This window comes from Callorhinus ursinus, unplaced genomic scaffold (genome assembly GCF_003265705.2).
Source record: "Callorhinus ursinus isolate GAN/ISIS: 27379988/994484 unplaced genomic scaffold, GSC_fseal_2.0 scaffold10, whole genome shotgun sequence".
Lineage (NCBI taxonomy): Eukaryota > Metazoa > Chordata > Mammalia > Carnivora > Otariidae > Callorhinus > Callorhinus ursinus.
In genome coordinates this window covers 51,178,711-51,198,996 of record NW_027397072.1, presented here as the reverse complement: position 1 = coordinate 51,198,996, position 20,286 = coordinate 51,178,711, and the positions used below count along the sequence as shown (strand labels likewise).

General features: G+C 38.7%; 1 protein-coding gene and 1 long non-coding RNA gene across 4 annotated transcripts in view; one reads left to right on the top strand and one right to left on the bottom strand.

Moving 5' to 3' along the window:
* Nucleotides 1-20,286, bottom strand: part of EXOC6B (exocyst complex component 6B) — a 606,254-nt gene that overhangs the window by 174,930 nt on the left and 411,038 nt on the right. For all 3 annotated transcript variants that reach the window (XM_025868421.2, XM_025868422.2, XM_073897546.1), the window contains one exon: nt 12,892-13,033. In XM_025868421.2, coding sequence (XP_025724206.1) covers nt 12,892-13,033 — 142 coding nt within the window. The remainder of the gene's footprint in view (nt 1-12,891; nt 13,034-20,286) is intronic.
* Nucleotides 1-20,286, top strand: part of LOC112821156 (uncharacterized) — a 106,651-nt gene that overhangs the window by 6,504 nt on the left and 79,861 nt on the right. The gene's annotated exons all lie outside the window — the stretch shown is intronic.

The following is a 20,286-nucleotide window of genomic DNA, read 5'->3' as shown; positions in this document are numbered from 1 at the left end:
TGGAGAGAAGGAAGATATTTGCAATTTGTGCTCTTCCCACATCATTTTAGGTCTGAAAATCCAAGCTCAACCCTGCATTTAAAAAGAAGTGGTAAGATGAGAGATGATGGGCTCTGAAAAACAAACTGAGGGTTCTAGAGGGGAGGGGGGTGGGGAGATGGGTTAGCCTGGTGATGGGTATTAAAGAGGGCACATTCTGCATGGAGCACTGGGTGTTATGCACAAACAATGAATCGTGGAACACTACATCAAAAACTAATGATGTAATGTATGGTGATTAACATAACAAAAAAATTTTTTAAAAAGAAATGACATTAAAAAATAATAATAAAAAAATAAAAAGAACTGGTAAGGATCTGGGAAGTGGGGGAGGGATGAAGCCCTACAATCAAATCGGTAGATTTCGAAGAAGAGTTTGCATAATACGTTCATTGGGAGCTGTGTACCTGAGAGGCTATGGCCTCTATTTTCATCCTACAAATTCCCACTGTACTTGAGTTTTAAATCTGACGTCTTATATGGATATCTACAGTATTCCAGGTCTTGCAGAGAAAGCAAAGAATGCAGAGGGTGAACTCTTGATTACTGCATATATACATATACAATTGCCAACTTCATGATTCTCTCTAGCAAATCTGTAAGTTTCAATGCAGATCCAGAATCAAAATGAGAATTACAGATCCAGGAACATAAAATGAAACTGAGAAAAGGGGAAAACAAATGATAAAGTAGATAAACAAAAATATGCTCTGTTAAGACTGGCTACCCAAATTCCTATGTACTTCCAGTAGAGAATGAAAGCATAATTATAAAGAAGCGATATAAAATATTTTTCTGATTCCATTAACCAGTCGATCAGCCAAAAGACAAAATTCATTAGCCATGGAGCTTACCTCATGGAACAAGTTATTGTCTCCATCATATTAAAAGTAATAATGACTAATTATCGTTAGATTTGCCCATGTGCAAAGCACTGCAAATTACAAAAAAACAAGTTTATTTTTCTGCATATGAACTCAAAGTCTATCATCAATCTTCTTACCTTATTGTTTCTCAGATGGAAGAGAGCAGAAAGAGAAAGCTTGTTTTAAAATTATAATTCAGAAAGATGAGGCTGAAGATAGAAGCTAGGGGATCTGAAATTAATGATACTGAAACACACAAAATGTCCTTCAATAGTCTACCCATAGGTCATTTGCATCTTCAAGCACTATACAGACCCTGTGAAAAGAGGCATCTGTTATTTTCATATAATCCAGAGAGATCAGATTTAAAATTTTACTAAGCTCAAATTTCCTCTTTTTGTCTCTCTTCAAACCTTAGATTCTTCAGATGGCTCCCTTTTAAGACTTGAAGAGGTACCAAATGCTTAAGATACAATATGAAAAGTGTCCTTTAGATAAAGTAAAAAATATATATACTTTAATGGGAAAGGAAGTCAATTCTAAACTTTTCACAAGAATCCCTTAGGAAATGGTGCCATTTGTTACAATGATTTAACATTTCCAAGATTTCTTTAATTTCGTAGAGAGCCAACTTCTCTCCTTTAACTCTATTTCCACCAGTACTCATGTCCCGATAACTGAGTTTCCAAGAGATGGATTCATACTCTTTAGTGTCCTCTGAAATTCAGGACTGCTTAACCAACACGTTTCATCATGGTAACTCCAAGTTTGCCCACAACCACCCTGACCTCTCCACAGGCGACCTAGCAATGCTTCAGGTCTTCACTATGCAGCTTGACTTTCTTCCTAAGCCAATGTTATCCAAAAGTCAATAGTATGAAGCAGACTCTGAGACAATCCTGCCTTAAAGAATTATATAGAAAGTGTCTTTGAGAAAAAAATTATTGACCTATTCCAGTGGTCATCGAATGTATAAGAGCCCCTGATAGCAATCACTCAAAGCCTGCTCTCTGCTTCCACGTACTCTAAGTCCCCTGGGGAACATGGCACTGTATATAACTATAATGAAAACTAATAAACATTTAATATTTACCGATGTTAACAAATACGTATGTAGGATCTGTAAAGCCTTTCATACGCATTATCTTATTTAATCCTTATAACAACTCTATATGACATAAAAATATCCACATGATCTTCCCTCCCATACTAAATAATGCTATCTTTAAACAGAAATTTAGAAATCATCTAGCCCAACATTCTCATTTTGTAAATAAGGAGCCGCAGGCCCAACCAGGTTTAAAGAATTCCCAAGTCCATACAGCTAGTTGGTGGCAACCACGAAGTTATAATACAAGTTTCTTGATTTCCAGCCTACTACTCTTTCTACCGATAATGACAGCGACAGCGACAATGAGGACGGTGGCTAACAGTTATTGAGCACTTTCTATGAGTAATTACTTAATCATCACAACAAGTCTATGAGTTACACCAACTGTAACTTCATTTCACAAATAAAGAAACTGAGGTGTAAAGGAGGAATTAAGTATGCCCAAATTGCTAACATGAAGATCTAGGTTTCAAAGGCCAATCCGTCTATCATCTACATTAAATTACTATGCATTACCCAGTTTATATATTGCAAATTGAGTGTTGGTGGCAAAGATGGCTTTATAATCCATAGAGGTTGGTGGTAGGATATATGTACTGAAGTTGCCAATCATTGCCCTGCCAGGTGTACATCCTTCTAAAAGAATATTCCTTAGGATTCCAACTATATCGCAGGCTGTGTTGCTATGCATATCACATGACATCCATCTGAACTACTTCCTACTTGTACTGCCTCCCATTCTCAGAGCTGACAGAAGAGCTCCAGAAATGGAGGCCGTTGCTAATCAAGTCATTTTTATTCACTCAATAAATATTTATTAAGCAAGCACCATATGTCAGGCACTGTGCTAAGTGCTAAGGAGACAGGAACAATCAGGGCAGACACAATCCCTAACTTAACTGAGTTACTGTTTACCTTTTTCTTGGATTCTATGAAATGCATATATTTAAAATAAGCTTTCCTTTATTTTTGAAGTGGTATGAAGAGATTTCTGTTCCTTGCAAATAAACATAGCCTAATTAAGACAGATTGTTAGGGACTGAGCTGGCCAACAAAAGACTTTGGAGAAAAAGTAGAATGTTTGAAATTGGTTAGCAGGTGATGGCAGGGAAAAGGGCATTGAGACCTCCCATCGTTTCCCAGGAAGTCAACAGTCTGAGGAATGTGGCAGCCAAGCTCATAATTAAGGCATTATCTTAAGTCACCGGGGAACAACTTCCCACTGAGGGTGATGCTTTGGAGGACTAGGCTGTGCTGCCATTGATCAATTGAAAGAAATGGAAGAATATGAGTCACGTGAAAGCTCTGAATAACACTGGGCAAACATGAAAATGGGGCAAACTCTGGTCCTTGCTAGAATGTGGAGCTCAAAACTCCAAGGAAACAAAGGACCGTCGTGAGGCTCTATTGCAAGAATTCCCCTCTATCTGCAGCTGGAGAGCTGAGTGGGTTGAAAATGAAGTGCATAAATTGATCTTTCAAGTTATGAACTGATATACCAGCTGTCTTCATAATCTCACCATACTTCCTTGATAAATGCAAGAGTACGGCAAGAAATTGTGGAACCTTGCTCCCCCGGCTTTCTCCCGAATGCTCTCCGCTGTGTCCTCCCTGCCAGAGGAGTAGCAGTCTGCTCCACTATATTCCATCCCTTGTTGAATCGTGCTCTGTGACTTGGATCTAAACACAACATGGGCTGAAAGGGTGATAGGCAAAATAAAAGTAAAGAAGAAACGAATTCTATCGAGAAGGAAATGTAAATAAGCGTGTTCTAGGGACTCAGCAAAAATAGGGCAAACGGTGGGGATATGCATTTTGCATTACTTATTCAAGGACGACTAAACATAATCTTGACTGACAAATTAATTACTATAGGGCATCTCCCTGAAGAGGCTTGATTGAATGTACGAGCTAGCAGTTATTTTAACAGTTTGCTTGGTGGGCTGATGCAGATTGCGGCTTAGCACTGGCTTAGATGTTATTTAAGGGCCAGAACTCCCTTCGCATAATATAAACTTCAAAGGCCGCAAAAGAAGAATGATATAGTGCGGATGTGTTACATATGCTTCCCTTATGTTTCTCCCCAGAGTCCTGAGGACTCCGTTCTCTCTCCCTCGCATCAAGAAGACATAGGTAAATGAATTTCTGGAGCCCTTTCTAAGCGAGACTCATGTGTGAGTGACCAAAGCTAGAGAATTAACTACATAGAATGGGAGTCAAGGATAGGTGGGCTCAAGTAGTGCAGAAAATCAAAAGTGAGTGCATTTATCCCAATTGGCAGTTGTTTGGGCCTGGCATTTAAGGTTCACAGAGATCGCGTTCTAAAGATTCTTTAGTTCTGAAACCCCAGTGGCAAAATCATAAGCAAGCCTATTAAGGTTTGCCTGATCAACATTAGCTAAAACACATCTGAGTCTGTATCATGAGGGGACTCAAAGCCATTTATTTTAGTGAGTATATACAAAGATACTGAAATGTTAAAACTTCTTAGGAACTACTGGATCTTTTGAGCTAAGACTAATTTTTTAGGGATGCAGAAAGCTATCTGATCTTTCAGTGAGAGTGCAGACTTATGGAGGGTAAGTGACAAATGGCGTCTGCCATTATGTTCTATCATAGTAGGCTTAGTGAGATCATGGATTTACTTTGAAGTTGTTTTCCAAAATCCTGAGTTTCAGTAGATTCTCCACATTGGTTTCCTGACCTGTAAAGTGAGGGCTAGTATAAGAATGGTGAAATGGAAGACTTTGGAGCCCTTCCCAAAACAGTAAACCAAGGCCAGATTAACTTGACCATTAAAGAACTGAGAGAATTAGGCAAGGTGCATTCTCTCTTACCTTCTGGTTCGAGGGCCCAGTTTATTCTGTGCAAAAGACTGATGGGTCCTGGAAAATGGATTCCTCTAAATTTTAAAAGATTCAATTCCTGCTGCATTTCTTTGCAACTAAATGTGCCCTGGATTTGGCTTAATTATATTATACTTTTAATATACCGATCTTTTGAATAATTTAGGAAACTGAGTAGGTAACTAAAAACTGAAAACATTTAACATTATAAACCATATCACAGTGGAAGTAGGAAAGAAAATAAGAAAAACGCATAAAAGCATATGGGTAAAGAAATGATTAATGTAATAAATACAATTTCCATGGCTGTTTATAAATGATTTTATATACATTATCTCATTTCACTTCCTAACAATACTGTGAGACAGAGCAGAGATTAGTATTTCTAGTTTATTGATGGACTCAGGGAGGTTAGATGAGTTGATTCATTCATTTTCATGGCTTGAATTACTGTGCAGAAATAGGCTGAAGCTCCCAACTCATCTCTATCATGCATCTTTATACTGCAGCAGCCTTATTACTGGTCTCGATGGCTCCTAATAAATGCAAAGTCCCTTTTAAAAATACAAATGTAGGGGCGCCCGGGTGCCTCAGTTGGTTAAGTGTCTGCCTTCGGCTCAGGTCATGATCACTCGGTCCTGGGATAGAGCCCAGCATTGGGCTCCCTGCTCAGCGGGGAGCCTGCTTCTCCCTCTGACTCTGCCGGCCGCTCCCCGCTGCTTGTGTGCGCTCTCTTTCTCTCTGACAAATAAATAAATAAAATCTTAAAAAAAAAAAAAAAAAGAAAATCTAATCAAGTCACTCTCCTATCTAAAATCCACTGTTTCCCATTGTATTTCCAGTCTCCAGCATGGTACTCTGCACGGAGTAGGGGGCCCCACATACATTTGTTGAATAAGTGAACAGATTACTGAATTAATGCTGTAAACAAGTAATTCAGCTTGACTATGAAGCTACACCTCTTTATTTAGAATGCACAAAGAGAAAGCTTACGAAATTCCAAATCCAGACACAGACTGACTAGGAAGGACATGAATGATAAAGCAGCCCAAGTTTGGCTAAGGAGGTGAAGTAAAGGCTATTAAGACTTGCTAATATTTAAAATCCAGTTTCTCTGCCAGGTTCCAGGGCTCCAACATCCAAAACCAAATCTAAGACATACAGACAGATGGAGGTGTAAGATGAAATCTATACAAAGCAGAAATACCCAGGTCACTGTCAATTATGAAAGGGAAAGAATATTTTCCTCACACCTCCTGAATTCCTAAGAGCCTCCACTTTAAAGGTGTTTGGTTTAGTAGTCCTTCAGGAAGAATTACATTAACAACAACATTCCTGTTAGATAATGATGCCCTAAGCATAGTTACTATTTCTTGTAAACAGCTGAGCCGCCTGACTGCTATCTTACAAGAGCATCACACTGAGAATCGGAAAATTGTCGGTTCTGGACCAGACCTTTCAGGATGACCACAGCAGTTTCACAGACAGCTACCAAAAACAAAAATGAATTTCTTATGCCAAGTAAAAGGGCATCTCCAAACCTACCTGATTTATAAACTGTAGACAAAGGTTTGAGTGGCCTGCAAAAGACCTTCTGAGAGTTCTGGATATTTATCAGCTGCTGGGCTGCTCCTGCTTATGATAACAGGAGAAGCCACTCCTTAATGCATAGTTAGTGTTTTGCTGGCCGTGAAATAAACCCTTTCGTGCATGCTCTTATTTAATTCTGACCCCATCCCTGTAGTATTAGCTACTATTATTACTCCTGTTTCATAAATGGGGTGTGAGAGGTTAAAATAATTGACACATGGCCACACTAAATCTAAGTGGTGACTTGAATCCATTTGGTTGAGCTGACTCTGAACTCTATGTTCTTAATGACCACACTAAACTAGCTAAATTTCTCAGGCTCATGGTAACATATACAATTCCTCTATGTCCTTGGGATCTATGAAAATGGCAGCCCAGGCCTGAGAGTCAAACATTTATGGTACATTCACATTCTACCTTGTCCAGAGTTTGATTCCTTTCAGGACCTATACAGTTCTTGCAAGGACTCACAAGACAATAGAGAAAATACTGCATGCACACACCACTGGGTAGAAAGATGTAAGTGTTAATTATCTTGTCATTTGGGGCGGCTTTTATACGCCTCTGTATAGTTACTTGAATCTTATGTATCATTTCTTTAAGATTTTTTATAGACCACTGAGCATCTAAAGAAAAAAAGAATTAGGGGGATGGTATAGCAAAAGACGTAGAATAGAATTCTTTCTTTTAAAGTAAAATAAATGTCCATGGAAAGTTTCTTGACAGATAAATTACTGACAATCAGAAATGAAACATTAAAACTATAAATCGATGAACCTTAGTGGTTCCACAATATATGGAGAAAAAAATTTCAGTGGTAATATGGTTATTGGAGCCACTGTCTCAGGCCCTACAAATGTTGGCTTTGAGCTGATCCTAAGTCTGAAAGGCTACTACCGATATCAAATGGCTTTTCAGATACAGTACTGGCTCTCTGGAACCCCTCTGGCATGGTTAACAAACTCTATTAGGTTTCCACCCTTTCATTAAGGGATCTCTCCACCTCCTAGCCTTATCTGAAAGCTAGGTCTCTGCTAAGGATACCAATTTGCCTATCTTTCTCTCAAGTAGAAGCTGCTCATTCTTCTATGTAAAATGTCCTCCAGAATCAGGCCACAACATGGGCATTTTCCTTACTCCCCAGTGCTCCTCCTAGACCATCACTCCTCTTCCTCTAGGCTCGTATATTTTTAGCCTTATCACCTCCATTCCCCTTTATCTTTTAGCTCTGACTAAATGCAGTCATGTAGTCAGTCCCAGTCATTCATCAGACTTTGTTGTTAAACCAATGACATTCGTTGGTTGGCCCACTCCAAAGCCCTGTTCTTCCCTTTCTTTATATCAGAATGAGGTTCTACTCTTTCCTCAAAACTTGGAAATGGATGACTTTATACCCAATATTAAAAATCAATTTTGATTGGTCTAGCCAATCATTATGTTTTTATCCTCCTGGTAAATAACTGGTTAAGACAGAGGCATGTAAAACAATTTGGACTAACTAGATGCAAGGAATCGGATGGATGATTTCTAGAAAAAATTCTGTGGCTGCTGGATATTATCATTTCTGAATATAATCCCTGTAATTATACTTATTTCTGAATGATGAGAATATGGTGATTTTTATTTTCTCTTTGTACTTATCTTCCCCCCCCTCGAAATTTCACAAAAAGCAGTTTGTTTCTGCAAAATATAAAATTTTTAAAAAGCATGAGAAGATGTTTGAGTCTGGTACTGGTCATGATGGAGTAAATAGGAAGAGGACTCACCTTCCCACCGGATAAAAAAGAGAAAACAAAAACCCCCTCAAAAATGGACAAAGCATGTAAAGGAATGTTTTTAGATACTAGATGACAATGAGTGCAAGACTGTGATCTCGGAAAGAAAGAAAACCAACCAGGGAAGCATACCCAGAGGCAGTTTCCAGGCTGTGATGCAAAGCGGGCATATGGAGGGAATCCAAACAAAACATGGCCATCCGAGTTGAAAAGTCCCAGATTATGGTCCAGAATGCCAAGGCAACTAGTATTTTCAGGGCCAAACACCAGAGTGGTGGAAGCTACAAATGGGAGGACTCAGGAAAACTGCAGAAGGGTCCCATTGAATACTTGGCTGAGTACTAATCTGGGCATGTCAGAGAAGAAACTACCCAAGACTGGGGAAAGTACCACCAGAAATAAACAGGCCGAATAATTTATGGAGCTTTTACAGAGATGGGCATATTTTCTATTCCCACCAGCCAGAACTGAAAGGTCTCCAGATACCTGGGACATCAGGTAGAATCCTTTGAAAACCATTGCTTTAGATTTGGGGTTTATAAGACCTACATAAAAAGTGGCTCTGAACCCGATGTAAACTTAACAGCAAGTCCTTGAAAGATTCCAATCAATCCCACGTAATGTAAATGCAGGTCACAAAAAAAATCTAACACTATTTAAAGGAATATAACAAAATACAGCACCAATGACATAAAATTTAACATGTCAGGCATCAGAGCTTCCCCAGGTGGTCTCCCCAAAGAAGTTGATTTGGGTCTCCTCACATCATGGAGGCCTCAAGGTAGGGGGACATCTTAGGCAGCAGCACTGCCTTTTATGATCTAGCTACCCAAGTCACAAAGGCCACTTCTGCCATATTCTGTTGGTTATAATCAAGTCACAAACTTGCCCAGATTCAAGAAAAGGGGAGTTAATGACCTGTCTTAATAAGGTAGTGTGAAGATTCTAGACAAAGATGTGTCTATTGCTATAGACCTCTTTGAACAATGTAATCTGCCTTGTAGATCTGAGTCAGCATCGAGTAATGCCCTTCAACTAGAAAAACTACCTTTTAAATGAGTTGTGGTGCAAACGTGGTAAACAAATTTTCTTAACTTCTCTTTATGTGAAATGGCTTTATCTAATCTTGATTTGGGAAGGACATGTTTTATAAGACGTAGAGTTTTAGGTTCACAGGCCTTTTTTGTTTTTCTTTCCTTTCAGTACTTTGAAGACATTCTATTGCCTTCCAGTTTCACTGTTTCTGATAAGAAGCAGTCATTTTTATCATTGCCTTTCATTATATAATGTGTCTTTTCTTCTTGGGATGCTTTTAAGATTTTCTCTTTTATTTATTTTTATTTTTTAGCAATCTGACCATAATGTACTTCGGTGTGGCTCTGTGTTTATCCTGCTTAAGATTCGTTGAGCTTTTTGAATCAATGGGTTAATGCTTTTTATCAAAACTGGAAAAAAATTCAGCTACAGTTTGAAGTGTTAAATATATCTATGTGCAGATTTTTAAAGGCCCTGTCTGCTGTTTTCCACATTTCTGTTATCAGTGGGCCTATTTCTATTGCCTGTCTTTTCTTGTTATGGGTCACATTTTCCTGTTTCTTTGCATGTCAAATCTTAGCTTTTTGCTGTGAAATTGTTGAGGCTATGTGGTTAAGAGTCTGAAATTTTTTGTGTTCCTCTTCCTTCAAAGACAGTTGAGTTTTGTTTTGGCAGGCAGTTATTTTATTGGTCGATCACCTTTATCTTGTTAAGAATCATTATTAAATAGGCTTTGTTAGGGTGGATCAAGACTGGCTCTTATTCTAGAGCTTGAGTACTCTTAAGGCCTAACTTTTTGGGGTCTTACTGAATGTACAAGATGATTAGCTGGTCTCTCAACTTTGGTTGGTCAGAATTCCAATGTCTCTTAGCACTCTGTGACCTATGGCATTCCTATTCAACTCACAGACCCTCAGTGGCTGTTCTCTGCCAGGCCTCACAGGCTTTTACCCTGCACATGGCAACTTAGTTTTTGACCAAAGACTCAAGGGCTCTCCGATGTAGACCTCTAGAGCTAAACAATTCCTTGCTCCCTTGTATCTTGCCCCACAAATCCCAGCTGCCTCACCAGCCCTTGGGCCAATCTCTGTTTCTTGTTTTGTTTTGTTTTTTTTCTGTGTAAAACCCTGCTTTTGATTTGGGCTCTATTTTCCTGGGCAGCCGTTTGGATAGTCCCCCTAGACAGAAAATGAGAGTGAATGTTAAGTTTACCTTATGCATTTCCCCTTTCTGAAAGATCACAGCTTTGTGCTGTCTACTGCCCAATACATGAAAAGAATTGCTTTATAGAGTTTATCCAGTTTTACAGTTGTTTATGGCAGAAACAACATTGATACCTGTTATTCTGTGGTGACTGAAACTGGAAGTCTCCAGTAAGTAATTAATTAAGAACAGCCTAGTCAATAAACCTTAATTTCTAGCCATTAAAAGTCAACCAAGGGAAACCAACAGGCAGTAAAAATTTAAAAATGGGGAAGAAGTATTAGCACACTTTTAGAATTTTCCACTGATTTTCTTCGAATCAGAAAAAAAAATTTCAAGTTGTCATAGCATTTTTGTTCATTTTCATTTCTCACTGACAGCACAATGAACACCAGGACACTCTTTATTTCTTCCTTCTCTTTCCTTAACAGAGCTAATTTTGTGTTCAACTCCAAGGGGATGATTCATGATGAATCAACTATCCCAATAACGATGGTCCTCTGTCACTTTGCCAGATAATCTCGTGGCCTCCCTTAGAGCTGGAGGTGATCACATAACTGTTCTATTACCAATGAGACAGACAGGGAAGTTTGTTAGGGGTCTCCTGAAAAGGTCTTAATTTTCTTAATACAAGGAATAAGTGACAATGGACTCTTTTTTTCCTGTCTTGAATGTAAGTCTCCTCTTCTTCTTTTTTCTAATTGAAGTATAGCTGACATACGATATTATATTAGTTTCGGGTGTACAACATAGTGATTTGACAATTATATCATTACAAAATGCTCACCACAAGTGAGCCACCATACAAAGTTATTACAGTATTGACTATACTCCCTAAGCTCTAATTTTCACCTCTGTCGCTTTCTTACTTTTTAAGTAGAATTTTGTACCTCTTAATCCCCATCACCTATTTTGTTCATCCCCCACCCTCTCTCTGGCAATCACCAGTTTTTCTGTATTTATGAGTCTATTTCTAGGGGGTTTTTTTGTTTTATTTTTTAGATTCCACATTTAAGTGAACATATGTTATTTACCTTTTTCTTTCTGACTTATTTCACTTAGCACAATACTCTCTAGGTCCATCCATGTTGTTGTGAATGGCAAGATTTCATTCTTTTTTATGGCTGAATAATATTCCATTGTAGATATATGTCACATCTTCTTTCTCCATTCATCTCTCTGTGGACACTTAGCTTGTTTCCATATTTTGGCTATTGTAAGTAATGCTACAATAAACATAGGGGTGCATAGATCTTTTCAAATTAGTGTTTCTGTTTTCTTTGGGTAAATACTTAGAAGCGGAATTACTGGGTAATTACGTGATCACCTCCAGCTCTAAGGGAGGCCACGAGATTATCTGGCAATTACTGTGGCATTTCTGTTTTTATTTTTTGGAGGGAATGTGAGTCTCTTCTGACTATATGTGTGAGAAGGAATACTATGTACAAAGAGGAAAAGTCCACTCTTAAGTATGGCAGAGGAGAGGGAGCAAAAAAGCCTGGGTCCTCTAAATACCATATAATTTCACTCATCTGTGGAATCTAAAAAACAAAACAAATGAATAAACAAACAAAAAGCAGAATCAGACCTATAAATACAGAGAACAAACTGCTGGTTGCCAGAGGGAGAAGGGGTGGGAGGATGGGCAAAGGGGTGAAGGGGAGTGGGAGATACAGGCTTCCAGTTAAGAATGCATAAGTCACCGGAATAAAAGGCACAGCATAGGAATTCAGTCAACAATATTGTAATGGTAGTGCATGCTGACAGATGGGAGCCGCGCTTGGGAGCACAGCATAAGGTACAGAGAAGCTGAGTCAGTATGTTGTACACCTGAAACTAACGTGACACTGTGTGTCAACTCTACTAAAAAAAAAAAAAATAGCCCGTCTTTGATGACACCACTGAGCAACTAAATCAATATAGCAACTCACTGTCTCTAAGAAAGATAAAACCCATTTTTTAAACCACTCTGTCTAAAATTTTGTTTCTACCCATAATAGAAAGCATCTCTGACTGATAAATGCACACACACTTGTTCTGTAGATGAAGAAGAGTTTGCAGGTAAGATGTAGAAATAGTTTTAAAATATGAAAAAAAAGTGGCTGGGAACTGCATTCTTTTGAAGTCTTCGGAAGAATCAGGTTTTCTTTTGTGTGTATGAAATGCATGTCTGCCTTCTATCCCCCTCTAGATTGCACACTTGTTTAAGTGGCCAGAGATCTCTGTTCTACAGAGGTCCTACACCTCTGGGTGCTCAAATGAGCTCGCTGATGGACTATTTCTACACGCCCTTCAAATTGTCTCTGGCATCCAGGTATTTGTCAACTCCATCGGGAACAAAGAGTCCACAGACCTAATTTTTTTTCATAGAAGAGAGTATACACTCGGGTAAAACAAACAAGCAAAGGGATGGCTCCCTGTCTTACGTTCACATTCTCTGACATCCAAGTTGAACTGCTGTAATGCTCCCAGGGTGAGCTGTCTTACTTCAGCTTCCAGCAAAAGTTGCATCAAGGATGTGGCTAAGTGCTTGCAAGCTGACATACATGCTGTTTGGGCCACCTTTCCCTGAAATATAAGAGTGTAAATCATCATGTTAATGGACCAAAATGAAATTCCAACAAAAATTACAAGAACTCATTTTTCAATTAGGGATTCCTTTAAGTTTTCTCATGGTATCCTCGGCATTCAATAATCTTGGATTAATAGAGCCTGGTGGCAATCATCTTAAATATTACCTTCATCACCATGAGTTATATAGCTATAACATGAAACTAAAATTCGTAAAGCCCAGCTCTTTATTCAAGAAGCACTTTTTTCCCAAATCAACAATAGATAAACAGTATTCTCTTTCCCCCCTTTTTTTTATTATGTTCAGTTAGTGGAACATATAGTACATCATTAGTTTTTGATGTAGTGTTCAACGATTCATTAGTTGTGTAAAACACCCAGTGCTCATCACAACACATGCTCTCCTTAATACCCATCACCGAGCTACCCCATCCTCCCAACCCCCTCCTTTCTGTAATCCTGTTTGTTTCCCAGAGTCCAGAGTCTCTCATGGTTTGTCTCCAAAATCTTTTTTTTTAAAGATTATTTATTTATCTGACAGAGAGAGCACAAGCTGGTGGAATAGCAGGTAGAGGGAGAGGGAGAAGCAGGCTCCCTGCTGAGCAAGGAGCTCAACGCGGGGCTCGATCCCAGGACCCTGGGATCATAACCTGAGCCAAAAGCAGTTGCTTAACTGAGCCACACAGGTGCCCCTCTTTTTTTTTTTTTTTTAAAGATTTTATTTATTTGATAGAGAGAGAGAGACACAACGAGAGAGAGAACACAAGCAGGGGGAGTGGGAGAGGGAGAGGGAGAAGGAGGCTTCCCGTGGAGCAGGGAGCCAAGCCGGTGGGGGGGGTGAGGGGGCCTCGATCCCAGGACCCTGGGATGATGACCTGAGCAGAAGGCAGATGCTTAACGACTGAGCCACCCAGGCGGCCCTCCAAAATCTTAATTAAACTAAAAAGGAATTTTTCTGCAGAGAATAAATTTCAAAAAGTCCCTTCCAAAATGTCTATAATTCTTAAAAAATAAATGTAAACACCATTCATTCCTTAATTTATCTAGAAACCAAAATGCTTTATGATTTAACACATAAAAAATGAAAAGAACAATTAAAATTTCCTGAAAAAAAATAATTAAAAGGATGAATTTTGTTTTTTTAAAAAAATGAACACTGAGGGATGCCTCGCTGGCTCAGTTGGTGGAGCATGTGACTCTTGATCTCGGGGTTGTGAGTTCAAGCCCCATATCGGGTGTAGAGATTACTTAAAAAAAAAAAAATCTTAAAAAAAAAAGTGTTCCTCATCTATACGGTTCTGTTTGTATGTTCCGAAGATCCACACTCTGGATGATTTAAGACAACAAATGGAAATACTTAAGTTAGGGAGTACTGTACAGGCCAACTGAGAAGGAAGTTGCATTATAAATGAAATCCACATTAAATGGCTTGCATTCAGTTAAACCCACTGGAGACTGGGAACAGGTAGCACACCAAGGAGCCAGAAAGTTCACCAGTTACAGGCTCTGGGTGAATAATCAGAGGGGGCAGATCAAAGATGTGAGAAGCCTTGTCTGTGGCTTTTCAACAGTGAGAGCTGGAGTGGAGTGAAGGAATGAGGATAAGCCTAAAGCAGATGCCCAGAAACAGCAGTGCAGATCAGAGGCCAGAGAAAAGGGTAAGAAACTATCTCCTGGGCATTACCATACGCCCAAGATGTGCTACACTTAAGCAGCTGACATCTTATGCTATTTCATCTCACTCTCTGAATCACAGCAAGAAGTTGATACTCTTTTTTCTTATAGATGAATGCACTAAGCCTTTCTGGGAAGTTCAGAAATTTAGACAAACTCATACAGCTCTTTGGTATTTCTACCTAGTCCTAAATCTGTATCTTTCTGCTACACCATCACCTAAAAAGCAGTAGTAAATCTTACACAGTCTGACATGGAACCAGGAGCAAAACCTGGTCCAGATGATAACAACGTTAATGGGTTATCCAAGCCATAGACTAGGCCCACACAGGTAAGAGAGTGGCAGTTCAGGAGCCAACTTTTCAAATACCGAGTATTGGCTGTGCCTTTCTTTTTAATGTGTAGCCCAACATAATTATCTAGGCCAAGATAGATACTTAAAGAACCCGACAAGCTGAACATGGAGATGTTGTGAAAATCAAAGAGCCCAATGAAGCTAGAGGCTGAAGAAGATAGCATTTGAAAGGCTTGTTTCAGCGGCCAAAACAGATTGCCAAGGAAAAGCAAAACTGGACTGGTAAAATGAAAATAAGATGGCTTAGCTTAGAGTCAGAAAGTCTCAATTTTTATTCTTCACCACTTATTGGCTGTGCAATGTTGGTTGATCCTCCTGACTCATTATTCATCTCAAAATAGTAAATGGCTTATTAACCTTAACATATTAACATGAAACACAGACTTGGCTTTCAAGTCCCGATCAATATATATCAATCAATAAAGCCAAATGCACTTATACATGATCATGCATTATACTACTCTTAACGTACTGAGTTATTTAACTGCCCTCCAATTACTTTATACCCTACTTCCCCTCAAGCTAATTATTTATGTCCAAACAAAATGATAATTGCAGAAATGAATGTGTTCATTGTTAAATATTTTGCCAACTCTAGAAAGCATTTTGGAACTTTGCTAATTCACAGTTTGCTACCCATTCCCCTTTTCACTTCTGGTTTCCATTACCACCAAGGTGTCCATAGGTTTTTGAAGAAAGGATAAACACAGACTCAGGCAATAACAACCAACACACTATGCAATAAAAATTGGTAGTTTCATCCTATTCATTAAGTAATCTTACTACGAAGCGGATTTTAAGAACATGCAGCCAAAATCTCTAGGACAGGGTAAGAACTTGGGACTTAGGAAAACCTAAACTGATGAAATGTCCCATAAACTGACTTCTGGATACCTCTAGGAACAGTTTCAAATCAACCTAATTACATCTAGGCTGTATCTAATGAAGCTGTAATAGTGCCAGGGTACGATACATAAGAATTAAGATAGAAGGCAAGACAAGATGAAAAATGAGCTAAGAATTATTATCATATTTTGAAGGAACCTGGGATGCAGGGTGATTTGAGTCACAAGGTCTTATAACTAGTTCAACAGGCAACATCATGTTGCCACTCAATGCTTCTATAATATTTACATACTCCAAGACAATCAATAAATATCACCTAAATGAACTGAAAGTCCACTACCAAACCACTTAAATATAAATAGTTCATACTAGTTTTCAATCCAGTTACAATTACTTTTTTTTTTTAAGTTTGGGAAAGGGAGAGGAGTCAACTGGTGAGAAAATTCATGATGTTAATTCAAAGTCAGGCTTATGACCATAGTGAGAACCATCACTGGGCATGAGTCAAGACCCATGAAAATACTTTTTTGATTTTCCCCATGTAGCTCTTTGGTAACCAAATCAACTCACTTACTTCAAAACTATACCCAGATTTATATTCTCTAATTCAAATTATCCCTTCTACGTCCTACTCTATTTACTGTCTGTCTTCCTTGTATCATAATATTTTACACAGGGTGATATACTGCACCATCATATCATGCATGTACACTTTCTCGAAAAGCATATGGTTTGCAAGGAAAGAAACTATGGCATCCAAACTGTGCAAAGTAGATATACACTAATACCTAACTTTGTATCTCAAGTATCTGAGTCTCTTTACAAAAAGGGAAGAGATATCCACTGTTTCTTACACAAAGACACAACCAAACTCAATTAAAACAAGTGTACAGGGGGCACCTGGATGGCTCAGTCGATTAAGCATCTGCCTTTAAGCCTCAGGTCATGATCCTAGCGTCTGGCTCCCTGCTCACTGGGGAGCCTGCTTCTCCCTCTCCCTCTGCTGCTCCCCCCACTCCTGCTTTCTCTCTCTCTCAAATAAATAAACAAAATCTTTTAAAAAAACACAAATGTACAGAAATCTTCCAGACTCCCTCAAAGACCTACAGAAAGCTCAGTATTCATTACTTTCAATTACAATGTACTTCAATTACACAATACTAAGTGCATATCACCGAACACAAGTGAATAGAGGTGAAAAGCTTAGAGAAAGCATCACCATCATCAATTCCAACCAATATCTCTACCACCATCACCAGAGCAGCTGCCTCGATTTATTAAGCATTGACTATGTCCAAATTTTTTGAAAATATTCTCACATAATTCTCATAATAACCCCATGAGGTATTTAATCCTTGATTTATAGATGTGAGCAAAGAGGGGTTAAGCTATGGACTATGTCTTGTAAGTGGTGGATCTAGAATGTGAATCCAGTCCTGTCAGACTTCAAAGACTTAACAATCATTTGATCCTGCTTCCCAGTAAAGGGACTTTGGCAGTTGCTACATGTTTCTGTTGCTCTGTGACATGGGATAAGGGAACGAAGAGGGCAGGAAGATACAAATCACACAAATCTGAAAGGCCAGGATACTGAGCGGGAAGCTTTTTCTCCTTTCCTCATCAAGGGAAAGCTGAGTTCACAGTAGGTATTGAAAATGGACTCCAACCACAGCTCTCTGTCAACCTACTGGGATCAGACCCTGAGTCCAAGACCACCAACGATCTTGTCTTACTCACTGGAAATGGCCAAAGCCAGATTTCTCTTTCTTTGGGTAATCTTAGCAAGTTTCAAAGTAAGACAAATGCAGAGTGCTGGGAACTCTGCTGTAAAAGAGAGTCGTCCTTTCACACCAACTTTCTTTTGCTTCTGCCTCCTGAATAACACTCCCTTGCTCACATGTTGGTTTGTCAAATCTTTCATTATTTCACTGTGAAACAGGGAAAAGTTCAGACACAGAAAATGATCTAGCAAGGCGAGTATGAACTACTCAGAGAGAATATAAAGCCATCCTATAAACTGTTCCCTCTCTCTGTATACCTGGTGCCTCTGCTTCCTTGACCTTCAACCCTGACCTCTACCGTAGGCATTTCCTTTAACATGGATCTTTGTCTTACTTCTGCCTGCCCCATGGAACTTGATCTTTTGGAACTTGACTTTTAAGTTCCTTTCCTTCACTGAACAAGGAAGCTACCTTGTTCCCTTTTCCTCAATAGCCCATAGCTCTGGATGAGGCCACTTCATTTGAGAGCACTAAGCCTTCTATTTATTTAGGACAGACATTCAATAAGTTACATTCGGAGGAGCTCTGGATCTTCCCATATGTTTCTGTCACCTGGGACCCACGCCTGGAACTTTGGTTCCCATGTGCTGCAGAAATCCCACAACAAATTTTTAGTTCACTATGATACTTAAACTACCTTAAAAATCACACATTTTCCCCAAGTAGATTTTCCCACCAAACTGAATTCATGTTTTACAATCCTGTCCAAAGAACATTCTTAAACTCAGTTAGAGAATCTGTATAAATATCCTCTCATTAAAATCATGCATAAGGTCGCCTGGGTGGCTCAGATGGTTAAGCTTCTGCCTTCGGCTCAGGTCATGGTCCCAGGGTCCTGGGATCGAGTCCCGCATCGGGCTCCCTGCTCAGCAGGGAGTCTGCTTCTCCCTCTCCCTCTGCCTCTCCCCCTGCTTGTTCTCTCTCTGTCTCTCTTGCAAATGAATAAATAAAATCTTTTAAAAAATAAATAAAATAAAATAAAATCATGCATAAATCCCCATTCTAGACAAACAAAAGTTCCCCAACAGCTTAAAAAAAAATGAGGCCCAAGGATGATAGTCAAAATATGCTGGACAACATATGTAGCGTTATTTGAGCCATCAGGAGAGCCCACAATGAGATGATGAACACCTAGAAATCAAAAATAAGAAAAGGATAACAAAAAATAAAAGAAAACAATCCCTACCTAACTTGGCATGAAAAAATTAAGAAGTTCAAAGAGAAAAGCCTAGTCCACAGAAAACTGGGAGTATATACTCAGGATGTGGATGGAAGAAGTCAGAGGAGAGATTTACTAGATGCTATAAACCTGGTTCTGAGACTTACCCACTTGTTTCACTTTCTTATTCTCAGTCACCTTTTCGGAAACACAAGAAATTTTTAAAAAACACTTTTTGCTATGCATGCTTTTACTGAGGTAAAATTACAAACAGTACATGTGCAAATCTTAAGAATATACCTTGAGGACCTTTTCATATGTAAAAACCTGTAACACTGCCATCCAGCTCAAGATACAGAACATTTCCATCAACTTGGAAGTTTTTCATGCCCTTTTCAAATCAGTAGATCCACCCACACCATGAGATAACTTTTCTGACTTATGGCCTCGTAGATTAGTTCTGCTTGTTCTTGAACTTCATATAAAAAGAACCCTACAGTCCTCTTCTGTGCCTTGCTTTTTTACTCGGCATGTTTTTGAGATTCATCCATGTTATTGCATGTATCTATAGTTTGCTCCTTTTTATTGCTGAGGAGTATGAATAAATCACCATTTGTTTATTCATTTTGTTCTACTGGTATGTATTTGGGTTATTTCTATTTGGGGGCTATTGTGAATAAAGTCTTTAAGTGGAAATATTCATTTTCCTTGGAAAAATACCTAGGAGTGAAATTGCTAGATCACAGAGTAGTTATATATTTAATTTTATTAGGAACTGCCGAAGTTCTTCAGAGTGATTGTGCCATTTCATACTCCCATGAGCAATGTATGACAGTTGTTCCGTATCTTTTCCAACACTTGGTATTGTAAGGCTTTTTAATTCATGCTATTTTGCCGGTGCATAATGGTATCTTACTGTAGTCTCAATTTGCATTCCTTCATGAGTCATTCTATTAAAGCATCTTTTTATATGCCTACTGGTCAAATGGATAACCTCTTTTAAAAGTACCTGTTCAAGTTTGTTGTCCATGTTGGTAGTGAGTGGAGGCAGAGATTGTCAAACATGTTTTTATTTATTTTTTAAAAGTTTTTATCTAAATTCCAGGTAGTTAACATGTGGTGTAATATTAGTTTCAATAGAGTGTACACTGTAGTATTCAATATTAGTGTACAACGCAGTGATACAGCACAGGCACCTCTGTTGAAAATCAGACTCCCTATTCAGTTCCACTGATCTTTTTGTCAATCTTTATGCCAATACTTCACTCTCTTACTTACTAAAGCTTTACAGTAAATATAGAAATCAGGCAGCATCAAGTTCTCTAACATTATTCCCCCTTTTCAAAACAGTCTTAGTTATTTTAAATTTTTGAATTTTCATATAAATCTTAAAATCAGCTTATTAGCATCTATACTCATTTCCTTTTTAAGATTG